Raw genomic sequence first — 19,042 nt, forward strand, 5'->3', positions numbered from 1 at the left:
CATCAATGCATTGTTTTATTAATTTTTTTAAAACAACTTAGATAATTTAAGAGACAAATCATACTTTGTAAAAAAAATACATCTTTTCCTAAAAGAAAATCTCTGATACAGACAAAATTAATACAATTTACAGTGTTTTTTCCATAAGTTTTGGTAACAATGTTACGTAATATCACTGATGTGTTATTGGTCACTTGCAACATAACGTTTGACATAAGCGGAGCAAGCACAGAGAATTAACCATAACATAAATATAAAAAAAATGTTACTATTTTTATGAATGCATCAGATGGCGCTTTTTTATTTGCCTTCAACGGAACGCTCAGTGCCGAATATTCAAACCAAGGATGTATAAGAACTCGAGGTCACAACAATGTTTTTAGATTTAAGAAGATGTGGTATGAGTGCCAATAAGAAAACTCTCAATCCAAGTCACATTTTTTAAAATGTAAACCATAATAGGTCAAAGTATGGTCTTCAACATGGAGCTGTGGCTCAAACCGATCAGCAATCTACAAAGTGCCCAAACAAATGACTAGTGTTAAACCATTCGAACAGGAAAATCAACGATTCAATCTATAAAAATAAACGAGAAACGAGAAACACTTATGAACCACATCAACAAAAGACAACCACTGAACATCAGGTTGTCCTTATAAGACATTCTTTTTTCTGTTTGGTGGTTTGTATACTAGTGTTCGAATTTTTCTCTGTTTTAATAAAAAAAAAAAAATGTGCTATCGCACCCTCGCTCTATCAGTATGCTTTTGATTGTATTTTTTTTATTCTAAAATAACAAATCACATTAGTGAAGATTTTGTTTTTTCTTGACTTTTTTATTTTGTTTATCAAGCCATTTTTTCCGATTTGTCCTCTATATATCTCTGTTGGACCCAACATTCCCATCAATTAGAGTTTAAATACCAAATTGACAAGTTACGTGCATGTCCAAATTGACAAAATTCCTTGTTTTGTTGTCTGTTGTCTGTTTCTGTTTGTCTGAGTAGTTTTAGAAATCGGTGCACAACAAATTGGTCAGTAAGAGTGCATAATAAATACCCATAGATATACCGACTGTTTGAAGAAATATAATGCAACTGAAACTAACACATACGTTGCATGATCCAGCTCTTAAGTGATATCATCGTTGGTGTTTGTAACGTGCGGTTATTTACTAATTCTTAAGGTTGTAAAATACAGCAATCAATAAGTATGTATCTGCGATTCATATTTTGGTTTGAAAAAAGGTAAACGAGAGGCAATATGAACTACAAATCATACTACAATAGCATTATGTTGTCAAAAATTACCTGATACAGTAACTGGTTTTTGTGGTTTTAATGTTGTCTTTAAACGAGTACCTGAAATAGAGGTTGATTCAATTCATTACTTTTGGTAAACACAATTTTAAACTGCAAATACCGTACTTATGCCAACGATAAACTATGGACGATATTTAGTCAATCAAGTAAAACCAACATTGGAAACATCGATACTTTCGGATTAATCAACACAATTCACTTAGATAACATATCGTATAGCTGCTCTGGTTTATGGTTTTGCACTATCGAGGCCCTTCATGGGGGGGGGGGGTCCTAGTAATCACATAATCACCATTTTTTTGCCAATATAATCACATAATCATTAAATATTTGCTTATCTTTAGTAATCAAATAATCATAAACTAAAAATACAGTCCTAGGTAATCAAATAATCATGAAATATTTGGCTTAATAATCAAATAATCATTAAAAAAACGGCCAAGTAATCACATAATCAAAAACCCCATGAGGGCCCTCACTATCTTACTAGAAATTATAAATAACAAGTTTCTCGTAACATGACAACCGATAAAAGGAATTCAGACTCGCTACACGGTGTATTAATTAAAAAATAGCATAATGGTTTAAAAAAAAATGTAAAATCGCAAAAATTCTGAACTCCGAGGAAAATTCAATCAGAAAGTCCCTAGTTATAAGTACCTTTCGAATAGTCAATGATAATAAAAAAGGGATTATTTTAGCAAATCATTCACGAGGACTGACCTTTACTTATTTTGCAGATGAACTGTAATTGTGAAAAGCAAGGAAGGTCATTCCATCTGTATTTATAAGATATTTGGACACAGTCTTCTTTGCCGTTATAATTGTTTGGTTCATTAGGATTCCACTTCGAAAAATCAAAAGCTGAATTATCGCTCCATCTGAATGATGATTTTTTAAGAAAATCGTTCAAACCTATCCAAAACGAGTGACTGCTTGACCTGTTAAAATAAAATATTGTAATTTAACATTACGAAAAGAATAGACAGCTATTAACTTAAGGTATACATATCTTAATTATAAGGGATAGAAAGTCTTGAATGAACGTAATTACTCTAACACAGTACACATTCTACTGCATCAGGTGTGTATGCGACAATGAGTATCACTTCACTTCTGTGATACTCGAGACCAAAATAATTGAAAATCAAATTAAAATACCAACGTTGAAGATCTAACATTACCGAAATGGACCAAAAGTATAGTCAGATATGAAATCTGAGCTATGTTGGAAGGAGAAACATTCCATTTCAAATGATTTGAAATTTATATAACAGCAAATTTTCGAAAAAATATTATGCATTTTTTTACATCGGGGTTTTACAATGTTCAAGCAGTCGCTGTTATGAATGCTTATTCACTCCTATTTTTTTTAATTTTACGTACACAATTTCAAAATTAGCTTAGGAAAGGAAATCATACAGTTTTTAAATATATTTCAAACAAAGTCCTCTATTTAGATATCGTTTTATAGCAATATGAATAATGATTGTTTTATAACCAGAAATCAAATTAACGGTACCAATTTTCTTGCACCAGATGCGCATTTCGACAATACATGTCTCTTCAGTGATGCTCGTGGCCAAAATATTTGAAATCCAAAGCTTATATAAAAGATGAAGAGCTATAATCCAAAAGGTCCAAAAAGTATAGCCAAATCCGTGAAAGGAATCAGAGCTTTGCATGAGGGAGATACATTCCTTAATTTATATTAATTGCTATCACTTTGTAACAGCAAATTTTAATAACACAAAAAATCCGTATTTTCATGCCAGTACCGAAGTACTGGCTACTGGACCGGTGATACCCTCGGGGACTAATAGTCCACCAGCAGAGGCATCGACCTTTATCGAAATTTATTCCTAAACTAATTATTTTGTGATTAATTTTACACACCTTGTAAGTTGGCTCATGAACCTTTGTTTATCTACTATCATTTAAGAATGGTTTGTATGGTAGGGTTCCCAAAACAAAAGCTGTTCAATTACTAGCACTTGTTTGATAATACAAAATTTGACCTCAAATTTAACATCTTTTATCTTATTCATTGTATTTCATAGTTTATTGTACTTCAGAATCAAAACAAATACAACAAACGTTCAGAATAAAAAATCACTTGTTTGCTGTATGCTGTTACGGTAGATGCTTTGTACACTATTCTTACCCTGATAAGGTGTCTCTGACGAAAACAGCTTCCTGTTCACTGTGAATGCTCAATAAATCAGCACCAATATTAACACAATATTCTCTCGCAATCGGCCAGCTTTTTTCGATGTTATAAACCTACAATAGTAATGTGCTGCTCTTTTCAATACACTACAATATTATTAATTCGTCTGGGTCACATAATCATTCATTGGTTATTTGGTTGGTGCCTTTATGAGCAATAGCAATATATATTATAATTTTTCTCTGAAGACACAATTGTCATAGTCATTTTTTTACGATAAAAAAAGATATAACGATAATTTTTTCATAACGTATGGATTTAAAATTTAAATGCAACTGTTTGCGCTGGTTGTGAAAAGATCAAAACGACTTTTTACTTTAACAGTAGTAGCAAAATATTAATCAGATACTCTATAGTTTCAAATTGTTCAGCGGTTTTAAAAACGAAAGATGTTTCTATCCATTTCCATACATGTTCTGATTTCGAATTTTCTATCAACCCTGGAAGCAGTACTGATTCTTATGTCTTCATCAATGCATCGGACAACTTTATGACATACTAGGATTTCGTCGTGCTTGTTAGAGCATGTCTCAAATATATAAATATTTTCCATGCACATTTATCATATCATTTACATTAGTAGTCCGATTGGCACCAAAGTAACAACTCGACTCAATTACATCGTAAACGTATATTATTTTTTAGCCATTTTCAACAGTTTCCGTTACTACCCAACTCTTCAAAAAAGTAGGAATTCTCTTTCAATACTTCACGATTAATCTTCCTGCGTCAAACAGTGTAAACAAAATGACATTTGTAAAGAGAAACGGGCTGTTTGAAAGGGTTAAAAGTTGCAGCTTCGTTTCGTTTCGAACATGATGAAATTAAACTGACATTTTGTCGAAATATATATATCAATTATTTGCTTTAAACTCCGAAAGAGCTCCAAGTGTATCCCGTTCTAACTTATTTCTAACCGTTTAAAGGTATTTGTAAACAAGATTGTCTCAACTAGTTCTCCGGTTGATAACTGATTATCTTTCATTGAATAGTTTACCAAAACAATAAAATATTGTTATCATACCTTGTAACACCAGTTTTGAAATGCAGTCCATCCTGCAGGACATGATGTAATTGGTGCAAGTGTTGTTGGAGGTCTAGTGAACCCAGTTCTTGGTGATTCGCAAATGTAGTTGTGAATTTCCGAACAAGGTCTACTTTCCCAAGCTCCAATAGGATGAGTTGTTCTCATGGCAGTACACGTACCTCTCTCATTTCCTGCAATTTAAATATACTTTTCATTCCTAAAAATGAATAACAATCAAAGCCATAAGTCGTACATGATTAAAAATATCAAGATTTAATAAAACATCGTGAAGCAAAACCAATAATTACATAAAAATATAAAATAGAAGATTATATGTGATTCCGAGTAAGACATCACTCCGTTAATAATGCGAGGAAATAAAACAAAATTAAAACAAATTATGAAGAAAATATCATTCTCATGAACTTAATTTCATATTTTTAATTAATACATCTTTGACTTTTAAATTTTTCCGTCTGAGCGTTTCTGGTGAATGTTATTTCAGATACTTTGTTTGGTCAAAATTTCTTTTTTTGTATCATTTATTTATGTTGATATTTCCTATAATTATTAGTTACCTGTATGTATATTAGACCAAAAGGTGAAAGCCACATTCTGTCCTTGAATCCATCTGTATGTATTTGATGTTTGTAAATCACTAAGACCGACCCAAAACAAGTCTTTCCTTGTGTCTAAAAAACTTGCAAGAAATGCCTGTACAAACCTGTTTCAAATGAAATTATTTTTATGGAAAATACAATTAATGTTAGACTATTTACCAAATACTAGCAATCTAGAAAGTTTAAATATATACACTTCTTCACACAGATGATTTACTATAAGAACGTTCGAACTAATCTGTCATTCGTCAGAGTTCTACAGCTATTCGGTCCAATGCACTAGCTTTTGTCAAGATATTAGACCCATAAATTGGATGAATATAAAAGTATGGATATAATTTATGATTGCCAATGATACAAATATCTAACAAAATTTAACGACGTGTATGTATGCAATTATAAGCAACCGTAAGGTCTAAACAATTTGATAAACCAACCTTTTTTTACAATTCTGTCCAAGACGAAAACAATGACAAGAATTTTCTTCCCGACAGATTATGTACACGCCACATCTATGTATCTATGTATGTTTATCTTCGGCTGTTGTCCTCTCTATGGTCGAGTTGTTGTCTCCTTGACACATCCCCTATTTCCATTCTCAATTGTATTACCTTGTGTTCTTTTTGTTTACAATTACATGAATAAAACAGTTGTTTATTTTCAACCTCGGATTTTTTCCACAATCAGACGATCGCAGTTTAGTTCAATATGTACCAGCAAATTATAGTATTTTTAAAAAAAAAGGTAAGACACAAATGAAAATGGTGTGTAACAAACCGATCATTAACGGTTGCCAAATTGCCACCAAACTGTTTCTTGCATGAGTCTTGAGCTGCTTGCCACGTTCTTGGTTGGTCAAAACGTGAATCTCTGAAAGCGTAGCATGATGCTCCGTAACCTATACCCCTTGACTGGGGACAAGAAAAAAACATATACAATTTATTAATGTCTACAATTAATCATTTATAAAATTTGGCGATAAATGCAAGGTGTATAAATAATAATATTATTGAAAGCATTACATCCAAGCAATATTTTAAACAAATATATCTTTCTCGTTAAATCTAAACTGTTGAATAAGTTAAGCTCTTACAGGATTAGAACAACCTTGCAGAAACGGACTTTGACCAGTGGTATCTACTACTTTGACTGCTTTCTTACAAACATAACCCTGGCTTGGTGTATTACACGTCATATCTAGCCAACCACCATGCTAAAACATAAAAAAATTAAATATGCTGAATAGACATTACATTCTTTAGACGAAAAGACAGACTCATAACATTTTTATTTTTAGCTGTTTATTGTGCAACATTTTTTATCTCACTGAATAAACTTCGTTTTGTTGAAAATTCTAAAAGGCGAAACAAGGAATATATACAAATTAACAATGATGAAATAGAAATCAGACTGAAAAATACATAATGAATGTGCTTGGTGTTTTAAATAATTCATTTTCTTCAATGTATTTTACGCCAATAAAAGAATTCCCAATCTTACTTCTAACCAAACGGCACCACAATCTTCGTTAAGTTTCATCCAATTATTTGGTTCTCCAGCCTCCCAGTTTGTGTACATTACTGGTGTACCATCATCCCAAACAAAGGAGTTCTCAACAATCCTATCACTTATGCCGATCCAAATACTACCTCCTTTGAAGTATATGGACGTATTGAAAGCTAATAAAATAAAATAGATGATATTATCTAACTTGATCTTACATGTCATAATCCAATGTTTCACTGATAAAAAATGAATTGCACTGACACTCCTTAGACTATTAAAACGTAATCTGAACATAAAACCATATATAACAATATATTAAAACAACAGTTGAGAAATAAATATATTCATTTCTTTTACGTAAATTAGGCCGTTAGTTTTCTCGTTTGTATTGTTTTACATTGTTATTTTGGGGCCTTTTATAGCTGACTATGCGGTATGGGCTTTGCTTTTTTTGATAGCCTTTCGGTAACCTATAGTTGTTAATTTCTGTGTCATTTTGGTCTCATGTGGAGAGTTGTCTCATTGGCAATCATACCAGATCTTCTTTTTTTTTATGAAACTAAAATTCATTCCTTTTCTGATGTGACATATCATTGTAACCAAAAAGTATTAAAATAAGAAATTATAATAAGGCAGAGAAGTAAATGTTTATTCTAAAGTGAGTTCAGTTTAAAAGATTGCCATGATATAAGTCTCCTAGTTAAGGATATTAAGATTATAATTGTAATTTGACCAGTCAAATATGTTCATTAAGCCGGTCTTTTGTTTCATTACTAGATTTGCGATATAATGGCAGCACTAAGATAAAGGTCCGCCCAAAATTAATCACAAACATGGTCTTAATCTATTAACAGCAGATGACAACCTTACAACACCTACGTCTAGGCATATTTGCGACAAGGAAATTTTGTTCATCTTGACTGTTTACAGTTGCTAGGTATCCTCCCCGTCTCATGCAATCAGTTCTTGCCGCACCCGCCGTTATATTCTTTGTCACAAAAAGCCAACACGATCGTCCATGCTGCTTCCAGAAAGGTGGGCATCCCAAATACTTTCCAGCTACAAAAATAGAAAAATAAAACGTCATCAATATTTTGGAATAATCCCATTTGAAGTACTGAAAGTTTCCTTTTAAATAAGTTCCTAAAAATCTGCATATATAATTAAAAAAAAAAGTAGATAACTTTATTGTTTATTTAAAAATTGTTGAGAAATTTTGTTAGCCTTTAAATGCAGACAGCTCGCAATGAAGATACATACCTGGAACTCTTGGAGTAGGACGTGGTGTTGGTGTTGTAATAGAACCATCTATAAAGGTAAAGCAAATAAAATTATAATTATGAACATTATAATTAAAGTTGTTTTAACTTGCGGACATAGTTCTTATACGAATATATTATCAAGCCAAAATACAATGCTTAAAAAAAAGTTTCCCCCCAAATTCAGACAGTGTATTTGAGTTGAATGTGGTGTCAATGTTGTAATAGTACTATATACAAAAGGTTAAAGTTGTGTCACTCAACTATTATGACGACTACAAAATTAAATCATTTTTAATCGGATGATCGTTTGATTCAATAAAAAAATCTAGGAAAAATAACGCAAATAAGAAAAAATTATGACTTTCAATGGAAATAAAAATTAGTCAAGGAGGACATTGCTTACTATGCAAATTGTTTAATTATGGTAAATATTTAAGCATGTTATGAACAAAATAAAAGAATTTGAGTCAATTAGGTAATGGATTGGGCTGATACTGTTCCTTTAAACTAATTTTTGAAAACATAGGATAACTCGAGATGACGTACATGACTTTTTACAGACGAAACCATTTCTAGCGTTACATTTCCAGTCATTCCAACCATTCTTCTGGCTAACGTAAACATTGATGCAGTTTTCGCTGTGCGTTTTGTCGCTTGGGGCACCTAGGTAAAATATTATTCTTGATAGTACATAAGGAATATGTGGAAGGTTTATTTATATCATTGTAAAGTGTTTCTCTAGTTCAATCATCTGCTATTATTATATTTCGGAAATTCATAAATACAGATTATTTTCATGCAACTGAGAGCGCTTGAGTCTTCAAATCTATGGACTGAAATCTCCAATAGAAAATTCTTCTTTCAAACAAAAGCAATAACTTAAAATATTCAGGTTAAAAGAAATATAAAGATTTCGCATAAATAAAGGCAACAGTAGTATACCGCTGTTCAAACTCATAAATCCATGGACAAAAAACAAAATCGGGGTAACAAACTAAAACTGAGGGAAACGCATTAAATATAAGAGGAGAGCAACGACACAACACTACAATGTAACACACACAGAAATAGACCAAGCAACAGACAAAATCCCACGAGAATAACAAATATAACATCAAAACCAAATACATGAATTTGGGATAGACAAGTACCGTGAAACGTCTTATCGCAATGTGAATTTACACTCAAAAATAAGAGAAAACAAACGACGCAACGTAAAAATGTAACACATACAGAAACGAACTACAATATAACAATGGCCATATTCCTGACTTGGTACAGGTCATTTTTAAAGAAAAAAATGGCGGGTTGAACCTGGTTTTGTGGCATGCTAAACCTCCCCTTTTATAGCAATGTAAAATATAACATTAAGATGACAACTCAACACCACAGGACTACGATATAAATAAATTGGAGAATACAAATGACAAAGAAACACACGAACAACAGCCAAAAAAGGCAACAAGTTGAAAATTTTAATACGCCAGAAGTGCATTTTATCCACACAAGATCTACTAGTGATGCCCAGATACAAAAATTTGAAAGCCGAAACAAGCACAAAGTCGAACAGCATCGAGGACCAGAAGATAAAAAAAGTTGTGCCAAAAACGGCTAGGGTTTTCTGATAGTTACCAGAACATCCTTATCATTTAGAATAATTTATACTTTAGCAAACAGTAAATTTATAAAATTAATAAACAAAAGCTGTACATGATAGAACTGAAATATTAACCAATTACAATAAACAACTGAAATACATTACATAACCAGACATTCCTCCTTTTTCACCTAAAATGTAAGAAGTCGTTGTAAATAAACTGAAATGTGCTGTAAGATTGTAAAACGACACTATATTTGTATGAAACAAAATGCTTAAAACAAAGAAAACAACATTTTTTAAATTCTATTCATCCAAGAGCTTTTCGGGATTTCAGCATCAATCAAAGCGGAATATTTGAAAGCCAAGGATGTGTAAAACCGAAATATATAGCTCAAAATAAATTACGGATATCATCATTAAAAAGAAATATAAATATATTCACATGTTTGCAATTATAAAAACATATATACCCAGGCATAGATTACCTTAGCCGTATTTGGCACAACTTTTTGGAATTTTGGATCCTCAATGCTCTTCAACTTTTTACTTGTTTGGCTTAAAATATATTTTGATATGAGCGTCACTGATGAGTCTTATGTAGACGAAACGCGCGTCTGGCGTACTAAATTATAATCTTGGTACCTTTGATAACTATATATCTACGTTTTAATAAATGTTACCTGGCACCCAGTTTACTTTGTTAAATGGGCTGCCATCTGACCATTGCCATCCACCTTCCTGATGATTATCGTTTCCTCCTAACCATACTGCGATGCAATTAAACGGGGATATTTTAGCTGTAACAAAAAAAAAAATTTTTTTACTCCTAAGATCCAAGCTTTTCCGACAGAATTAAGAGGAAGACTGACTTAAATCAAAGCTACATAAGTTTTGTGATGTGTCTGTGTCTCGCTCGGGATCGTTCTTTTTGCTGTAACCTTGTGTGTCTCTTTTTGATCGAGTCATGAGATTTGAATTTCGAACAAAATTAATCAGTTTATCTTTCATATACTTTTTACTGCCCAGCTATTGTGATATTAATATTATCACTTATATAATATGATATTATTATTATAAATAATCAAATCATTGTTAATATTATTGCACTGTTCCATATTTTAGGTACTCCTTGTTTCTATTTCTAGTACTATAATTCTAGTATGATTTTTTTTCCATATTTTGTCTTTGGTGAACCTCTTTTGTTTAACATCATTTTGAAGGGAAAATTTCAAAGTTACGATTGATCAATTGTTAACTTTCCTTTATTCTGAAAGAAAAGCGAAATATACTAATGGTATATTCAAGAATCAGATGTAACTATGCTGCACATTTATATCTATTTAGAAAGCAAATTCTTAGTCATGGTAAAATTGGATCGACAGCAATAAAGAATGCTCAATATGTTTTGTTCGGCTGCCTCAACTTCTAAGAAAAGTCTTTTAAATTGTAAAAGATTTTTCCCAGCAAGATGATGATGACATGGTCGTTGTTTTATTTGGTTGTTTTACAAACTTTATACAAACTAAAACTTCAACCACTGGTAAGACATGAGTCGCTGATCTTATTATTAAATTTAATGGAACGTTTAGCGTGGAACTATTTCAGCGCAGTACTTGGTATTTTCGTACACTGCATTAAGATTAGTTTTTTAATATACACATGGAAAAAAGTATTGCAACATCAAATTGAAATTGAAATTAAAAAAACACTTTTCATTTTTTTGGGATATAATTTGGTAAAATAGAACTAGTTAAACATTATTTAAGTATCACCTGAGTTTAATAAAAAAATATCGACTCGATAATTTTTTATCTGCACATGCAGCTACTGTACCCGTAAACAGCAAAACAGTTGTTTTTATCCTCATTGTTTTCAACCCTTTAAATAACCAAATTTTTAAAGTTATGTGATTGACATCTTATAATGGGTCCTGGACAACTCTTAACTGCAGCAAGATGGCAGATTATCAGCATAAGGGAAGCAGGGATATCGCTGTAAAAACTGCACGTATTTTTGGTCATCACCATTTCTCTATAAGTCGTTTTGAGAATAAATCCGGCAATAAATGCTGTTAAAGACATTCCGAGATAATGAAGACCCCCTATACCATTTGCTAAGGAAAATCAAGCATAATGAAGATTGGTCAGAAGGAAACCCATTGCATACAAGACAATCCTAAAAAGAGAGTGGTGGCCATACAGGAGCCTTTTAACAAGAACTGTTCGAGATCGACTCATCGCTACTGGTTTGGTGCGATAAGACCATTTCGGAGACCTTTGCTAACGAACAGACACACAGTTTTCCGTATCCAATGTAGTGCAGAGCTCGCCAAAGTTGGAAATTAGCATCGTGGAGGAAGATCCAATGTTCAAATGGAATTCGGTTCATCTTCCTTGGCACGATCGTAGCCCGGATTTCAACCATATCGAGCATATTTTGGACACTATTGGGCGGAAAGTGCGCAAAAGGACACCCCAGTTCAAACACATCATGAAATAAACAATGCCCGTCATCAAAAATGGTTGCTGCTACCTTAGCAACAAATTAGTCGATTTATGGCAGGAATCAGAAGACGTTTAGATGCGGTTATCCGTTTGAATGGTGGCTGCGCACAAAGTACTAATTCTTCGGTGTATAACGATCAACCATGATATGAACAGTCATCTAAGGATTAATTTTGAAATGTCTGACATTGTAAAGTTCGACTACAGTAAAAGTTGTAAAATGCATTTTTTTGCACAAAAAACACTCCATTTTGGTATTAAAATTGTGATTATATAAATCATTTTTTTTTCAAACATTTTTTGTTCGTTTCAATGCCAATGTTATCATAAACTATGTTTCAATAATATTATACACATATTTTATTATATTTCATCCAAAAAAAAGAGGCTGATTTTTCAAGTTTTAAAAAATCAAGGTGTTGCAATACTTTTTTCCATGTGTATATTTACGTTTCAATGCTTCTTTACTGTGTAACAGTAAAAAAATTTCCTCAATTATGTTTTGATCTGCATGAACTGTTTCTAGAATTTTAATATGATCGCTAAATGAATGTAAGAAAGTTTCTATGATTACCCTTTATATAGGTTTCCTCGTCGTCACTATGAACACTAGCAAGGTCACCACCCATATTTTTACAAACTTCTCTTGCATCTAACCATGATAGCTGATCTTGATGAAATGAATAGCAATACTGCGATAAAGGACGTTCTTCCCAACCAGGACCACACTTAACGCTGAATGATACAGCTGCAAGGGAAATCATATTCCTGATGTCAAAATAACAGTCTTCTATTGCAAAAGTTATTTCAGTATAATAAGGTTGGAACAATTTATATCAAACGTTTAATAAAGTAAAAGCCGCACAAAAACATCAATAAATATATCAATGTCAAGCATACAAGTCAGGGTTTATTTTGTTCATTTATATTATGTTCATGTTCATACAACAAGAAATTTGTTACCTTCAATTTAGTTTTACTTTTTCCAACACTAACATCTTTTATCTGTAACTGTTTGAATCATTAGCATAACAATCCATGATGATATACAAGTAAATTGTAGAGTAACATAATACATGACATGATATTCTTACATCGTCTATTACATTTAACTTACCCGATGTTGTTGCTACTGGACCAAACTGAATACTTTCTGAAACATAAATATTCCTTAATTATTTTTCTTAACTTATGTTTTGAATTGCAATTTTAGGTGAATACATATGGTTGTAAAGCGCGAAAATTAGTGCGGTCTAAATGAAAAGTAGACAAACTATATTTGAATGAACTGACAATTTAGTTTTCAAGTGTCTGTAAAAGAGGCATTAAGAAATTGTGTAGGCGTCTATCATTTGAAAACTGCGTTTGGTTTCAAAACTTTAGGTTTTGTATTTTCTAATAATTTAGTCTCTGCCAATCAACTTAGTGACATTAAGTGTAGAAATCACTGTAATTCCCCGAGTGTATAACCAACACAGAAGTCAATACTTTGGTATTGGCATTAACATACGAATATTGTTTTATTGAAATTGCTGTTATTAAATTGTGAAAATCATCTTTAAGTTCGAAATGTATCGTACTCGTACATAGCTTTGATTTCTTGTCTGGGTTTCGGTTTTTGTTGTGCTTATGTGCGGTATTATCGGCTAGATGTAAATGTTTGTTTTAGTTCTAGATTTTCTAAAATTTTGGCCTTGAACATCACTGAGCCTTATTGGAGACAACTTTCTACATTTTTCAAATATCATTTCCGAGAAAACGGTTATGGTACCAACTCTTAACTTTCTAATCTCGATCCACCAATGTCTTAACGTATTATTCCCTACTACAAAAACATCTTTTCCCACTTTTTGATTTCTTCTTGAGTTATTTGATATTATCAATAATAGTTATGATTAGGTCTTCTGTTTCAATGTATTTCTTTTGGATTAGTATTTCTGAGAAGTGTTTTGGCACTATTTGTATCACCTTTCCATTTATTTTTTTTATCAGTGTTTTCTTTATTCTTATGCCTAGTCTGCCATGTATCATGTAACCCTTTTCCATTCTTCAGTCATAAACAATATCAAATGTTCTTTATAAAATTAGAAATGCTTAGAATAGATAAATACTATTATAAACAACATACTTGGAGGTTTTTGGCATATATATTTTAAACTCGTTGAACATTCCTGATCGTTCCAACAGATATTTGAACTGCCTATGTATCTATACATTACGCAATTTTCATCTCGTCCATAATCAAGGGGCTCATGTGGACACCATTTGAGGAAATTACTCTACAAATTACAACTTGAATTAAATATGTGACGTACATAATCCACATAGACATAATTTTGAAATTGCACGTGGTCATAACTAACAAGTATAATAACAACAAAAAAGTAAATTGTTTTTTAAGCATACTGGGATATAAATCGAAAAATTACAAACTGCGATACAAATGTGAGTAATGTATATAGTCGGTTGACAACATAAATACACCCTTGATTTGTTAAAATTCACTTTTCACTTATGAAGAGGACCGCACTTACTCTTTATTCTTTAAATATATACATTACTTGAATATTCTTTTAATGTACTTACTTGTGAATTAGACTGTATCCAAGAGTAAACATTACTCTGTGAACGATCGTTTAATCCAATCCAATAATCATCATGTACTATAGCTATACGATCTGTTAAATAGATGTATTATTAAGTCTACACTAGCATTTGCTAAGACTTAATTTGTGTTGCATTTAAAAAATATAGTCTACCAACAAATTTCTATTTTATTAAAGATAATGTGTTTGCACTTGATTGTGTACTCTTTGAACACCACTTTTGCATTGGTAACGATCACTTTGCAGTCCAAGAATATTAGCTGCCTAGTAGCTTATATTCCAATTATCGTATGAATCAAAATGCCTTCTGCTTAAATTTTACTTCTCATAAAAATGATTTGTTTAGCAAGTTTAATATGCCACGTTCCTCTCCGATGCTTAATTTGGTAACCACTGGCACTGGAAACCAAAATGAATTGTTTATTATCCATAAGAAAACGCATATCTTTACTTCCAACATAATTGTGTATTTTGTAAACCATGTGTTTCTCTTTCATTTATCGGGAAAAGCACTCACGATTAAAAATCTTGTTTTTGGGTATTCACCTGGCGTTGATTGATTTGATGTAAAAATAATTTGAAATAAGTCAAAGTATACATAAAACCTACCTAAGGCTAGACATTTTTGACTGTTACACTTTGATTTAAAGTAAAAATGAAGGATAATTACATTCGCCAGTGTGAAATAATATAACATGCTCATGAATTACTGACATATATATTAATACCTATATTTGCAGGATTTTCTCGTTTCGTCCTTATTCAATATAAATTTTATCAGGTCAATATATCCTTGTATCGACCTCACACAAATGCTATAATTGTATAATATTATTATTTTTTATGTTTTGGCTATTTTGATTCGTTCAGGAACATGTTTGATGAATACAATGATACCGATTATTCACTACAAAAAAAAAAATGTCGACATAACTTTGGCAACATATATTTTGAAACTATACCTTCTTAAAATGAATCAGCCCATTGCACACGTGACATGTTTTTTTAAGTTTTAAGATTTTAATGCAAAAAAGTAACGTACTACTGATAAAACTATGTACACTGTCTGTGTCAACAGTTGCTAGATCTCCACCTTGACTTTTACACGACTGGCGTGCCAACAACCAGCTTTTCTTCGTGTCATTAAATTGGAAACAATGTCCACTATTTAATGTCCAAAGGTCATCACATTGCAAATTTGCTGAAATTTTATGGTGCAAACAGCATAAAATACGTTTATATAAATTATATTTTTTGTAGGCAACAGTTGCTTATTGGTAAATAAATAAGTTCCTGCCATGTAAATGTCTCTTGAGGCTAAATAGGTAGAACTAAGAAATCATGTATTCTACTGCATTGATGGATGACGGTCTTCATTTAAAAAAATGTCTAAAATCTAACAACATGTATGGTATATCTTATTTATCTTATCTTATCTCTTTTTCATCATTTTGATTTGATTTGAATTTTTGATTTTGATTTCGTTTTTCTGTATTTTATTTTTAGAAAATATATGTTTGAATTTTTTTTGTGAATTTTTTTGTTGTTGCTCATTTACCTTTAAACAAATATACATGACCAATGATTTTACTCAATTTACTTACGTTGGGGTGTAGTAACTGTCAAAACTGGCTGATTAAATTTGGCAGTACAAATGAACGCTTTTTGTGAACTGCAGTCAGGTGTTGTTCTCCAGGTACCTTTAATATCATCTAAAATACGATTTGAAAATTAAAAATAATATCATTGGAATATAAGGGTATTGATACCAACACATCCGGGTTTTTTTCTGTTAAGGAGGTAAGTACAATCCAATTACATTATGGAATATATTTTGAAAATGCTGCAATTTATCTTATAAAACCCATACCGAATATAGTTATAATAGTTCCTGGTATGGAAAAAATATGAAACATTTCAAAGGAAAAAAACACTATATGTCCTGCAATATGCTAACCAAATCAAAGAAAAACTAATATGACAAACAACAACCGATCACAACCACTGAATTATAGCCCCCCCCCCCCCCCCCCCCTGACTCGGATGGTCTACAGAAATATGTCATCTCATATTCCGAAATCTCTAATAAACTGAGCGTTTAAATGGTATAAATAAATATCATCTAATGAAATATATGCATTCCTAGCCAAAGTAAAGGTTAAATAATTGAATGAAGATTAAGCTACCAGAAGACAAAATACGAGTTTGCCTCTTAATCAATGCCTAACTTAATTACATATAACATGCAAAGTTGTGATTTTTTTCTCTTAGTAATAGTTATCAAAGGTATCAGGTTTATAATTATGATACGTCAGACGCTCGTTTCGTCTACATTAGACTTATCAGTGACGATCAGATAGTTGAAAAGCCATACAGGTATAAAGTTGAAGAGCATTGAGGACCCAAAATTCATAAAAAGTGGTGCCAAATACGAGTTAGTTAATACATACTCGTGTTTATATATACACAATCCTGCCTATTCGGTGTATTCAAAGGTGGATTAGAGTTCCAGTTTTTGTATATAATTTCAGCATGATGCCAATTCTTTATTATTGCCGTTGATCCATTTGTCCAGGTGAAGGTGCTAGTATTGCTATCTATAATTAAACAACGTGTAACTGCTAAAGAATATACTAGTACATTTTATCGCAATTCACCGGATTTTGTCTAAAAGATGGTTGGCAATAATATTATTTCTATATATAACATTATTTTATTTTTGTGATTTCTTAATTGAAGAAATGACGTTGATTTCCAGATTGGTATAGACACTTTGTCGAAGGTATATAAATAAAATTTAAAAAATACAGATGTATAACAACTCATTTTCAACAACATGAAGAGTCATACAAAAAACTTGTGTGTTTCAGTAATAAAATTGTAACTGTCTACCCCTACTAACCTATGATGGTTACAGGGAAAACTTTGAGTTTTAATCAATCAAGTCCAAAAATTATCAAGGCCATATACCTGTTGCTCCAATCCAAATGGAGTCCAATCCTGCTCCTTGTAACTCATCAAGGTATGAATTTAGAAAATTTGTGACAGTTGTTCTATAACAGAAAACCCACAAAATGTAACATATAAATACTGAAAAAAACGAAATTATCGAGAAAATTATGATGCACGAAAAGAAAAGAATAATAAAGACTCAGGATGTAGCTTATTTAGTTACCCTCTTGTTGTGACGAGCAATCATGACCCTGATTTTTAATTTATGTCCCAGCTTGTTTTGTCTTGTTGGTACATGCTCTTTTTATTTTATTTTGTAAAGTGTAGTCTATATGTACAAGGGGAATGATGGAATGCTTTAAGTAGGTCATGAACAGTGAGTGATAAATGGCCTGTCAACACTGACTCAAGACTCGAATCCCGCTCGAGGTAATGTGTTTACAATTAAGAACTAGCATTGTCAGTTGTCATGACGGATGCTGGTTGATCACTCCTGGTACTCCAGTTATCAATACAATACTGACACCACAATGAAGCAAAATATTAACAACCAATCTCCCATTCGCATTATCTTTTTTATATTTTTTTATATTTTTTTACGTCTATTTTATTTTGGAATCATCTGGTGTTGATGATCGGTGTCAATAATTTTGGTACTTTTAGTTGTGCATTTAATGTATTGTGTGAATAACAGAAGTTGTTTGTATACAGAATTCAAATGACACTGATGTTGTTGGTGTTAAAGCCATCCATTAACATCGTTTGTCCAATCAATCTAAAAGAACGAGATAATGAAATAATATAAAAAAAAACAAAGCAGTAAACTTTGAGTTATATTCTAAAGAAAATCAACATCTTTATATTTTGTCACTCGTTTTTTTTTAAATTCCAGGTGTAAACCTTCATTGGAACATATAGCTTAATATACATTACCGTAAATTGGGTTATTTTGGTTGTATTTTTGTTTTGGTTTATTTGGTGCCTTCAATGAAAGTGCCAAAATTAAACACCCGAAATTAAGCAAACACTAAATATTGAAACGTCAAAATCGAGGACCGGTACGACGATATCGTAATGTCAACTGTTGTGGGAAATATTGTATGTTATCATATCTGCCGTATATTTCCTATAACTATATACATAGTCAAATCTGCAAATAAATATCGGATATGACTTGACAACAGCACTATATAGTTTTTATTTAATTGTCAATTTTCTAAAATTGTTAAGAAAACACAATATGAATTTGTATTCACATATGTCATAAATATTCCTGGCTATTGCTGATTTGACACCGTTATGGGTAATTAGAATATAAAAACTCCTTCGAATCTTTTCTGTTCTATTAATTAACATGTACTGCCAAAGGCATATGGATTAAAATTTTAATTGGTTACCAGGACCTTTCATCTT

General features: G+C 31.7%; 1 protein-coding gene across 1 annotated transcript in view; it reads right to left on the reverse strand.

Annotated features, from left to right (window-relative positions):
* LOC143062567 (macrophage mannose receptor 1-like) overlaps window positions 1-19,042 on the reverse strand; it is a 52,830-nt gene that overhangs the window by 22,721 nt on the left and 11,067 nt on the right. Inside the window, exons 10-29 of the mRNA XM_076234230.1 lie at window positions 17,648-17,730; window positions 17,128-17,274; window positions 16,282-16,389; window positions 15,720-15,878; window positions 14,658-14,749; window positions 14,200-14,350; window positions 13,189-13,224; window positions 12,646-12,819; window positions 10,248-10,364; window positions 8,514-8,630; window positions 7,966-8,013; window positions 7,585-7,764; window positions 6,700-6,878; window positions 6,293-6,412; window positions 5,977-6,110; window positions 5,158-5,303; window positions 4,577-4,770; window positions 3,487-3,605; window positions 2,046-2,263; window positions 1,311-1,361 (exon numbers count right to left, since the gene is read on the reverse strand). Of these exons, the coding sequence (XP_076090345.1) occupies window positions 1,311-1,361; window positions 2,046-2,263; window positions 3,487-3,605; window positions 4,577-4,770; window positions 5,158-5,303; window positions 5,977-6,110; window positions 6,293-6,412; window positions 6,700-6,878; window positions 7,585-7,764; window positions 7,966-8,013; window positions 8,514-8,630; window positions 10,248-10,364; window positions 12,646-12,819; window positions 13,189-13,224; window positions 14,200-14,350; window positions 14,658-14,749; window positions 15,720-15,878; window positions 16,282-16,389; window positions 17,128-17,274; window positions 17,648-17,730 (2,573 nt within the window). The remainder of the gene's footprint in view (window positions 1-1,310; window positions 1,362-2,045; window positions 2,264-3,486; window positions 3,606-4,576; window positions 4,771-5,157; window positions 5,304-5,976; window positions 6,111-6,292; window positions 6,413-6,699; window positions 6,879-7,584; window positions 7,765-7,965; window positions 8,014-8,513; window positions 8,631-10,247; window positions 10,365-12,645; window positions 12,820-13,188; window positions 13,225-14,199; window positions 14,351-14,657; window positions 14,750-15,719; window positions 15,879-16,281; window positions 16,390-17,127; window positions 17,275-17,647; window positions 17,731-19,042) is intronic.

This window comes from Mytilus galloprovincialis, chromosome 2, assembly GCF_965363235.1.
Source record: "Mytilus galloprovincialis chromosome 2, xbMytGall1.hap1.1, whole genome shotgun sequence".
NCBI lineage: Eukaryota > Metazoa > Mollusca > Bivalvia > Mytilida > Mytilidae > Mytilus > Mytilus galloprovincialis.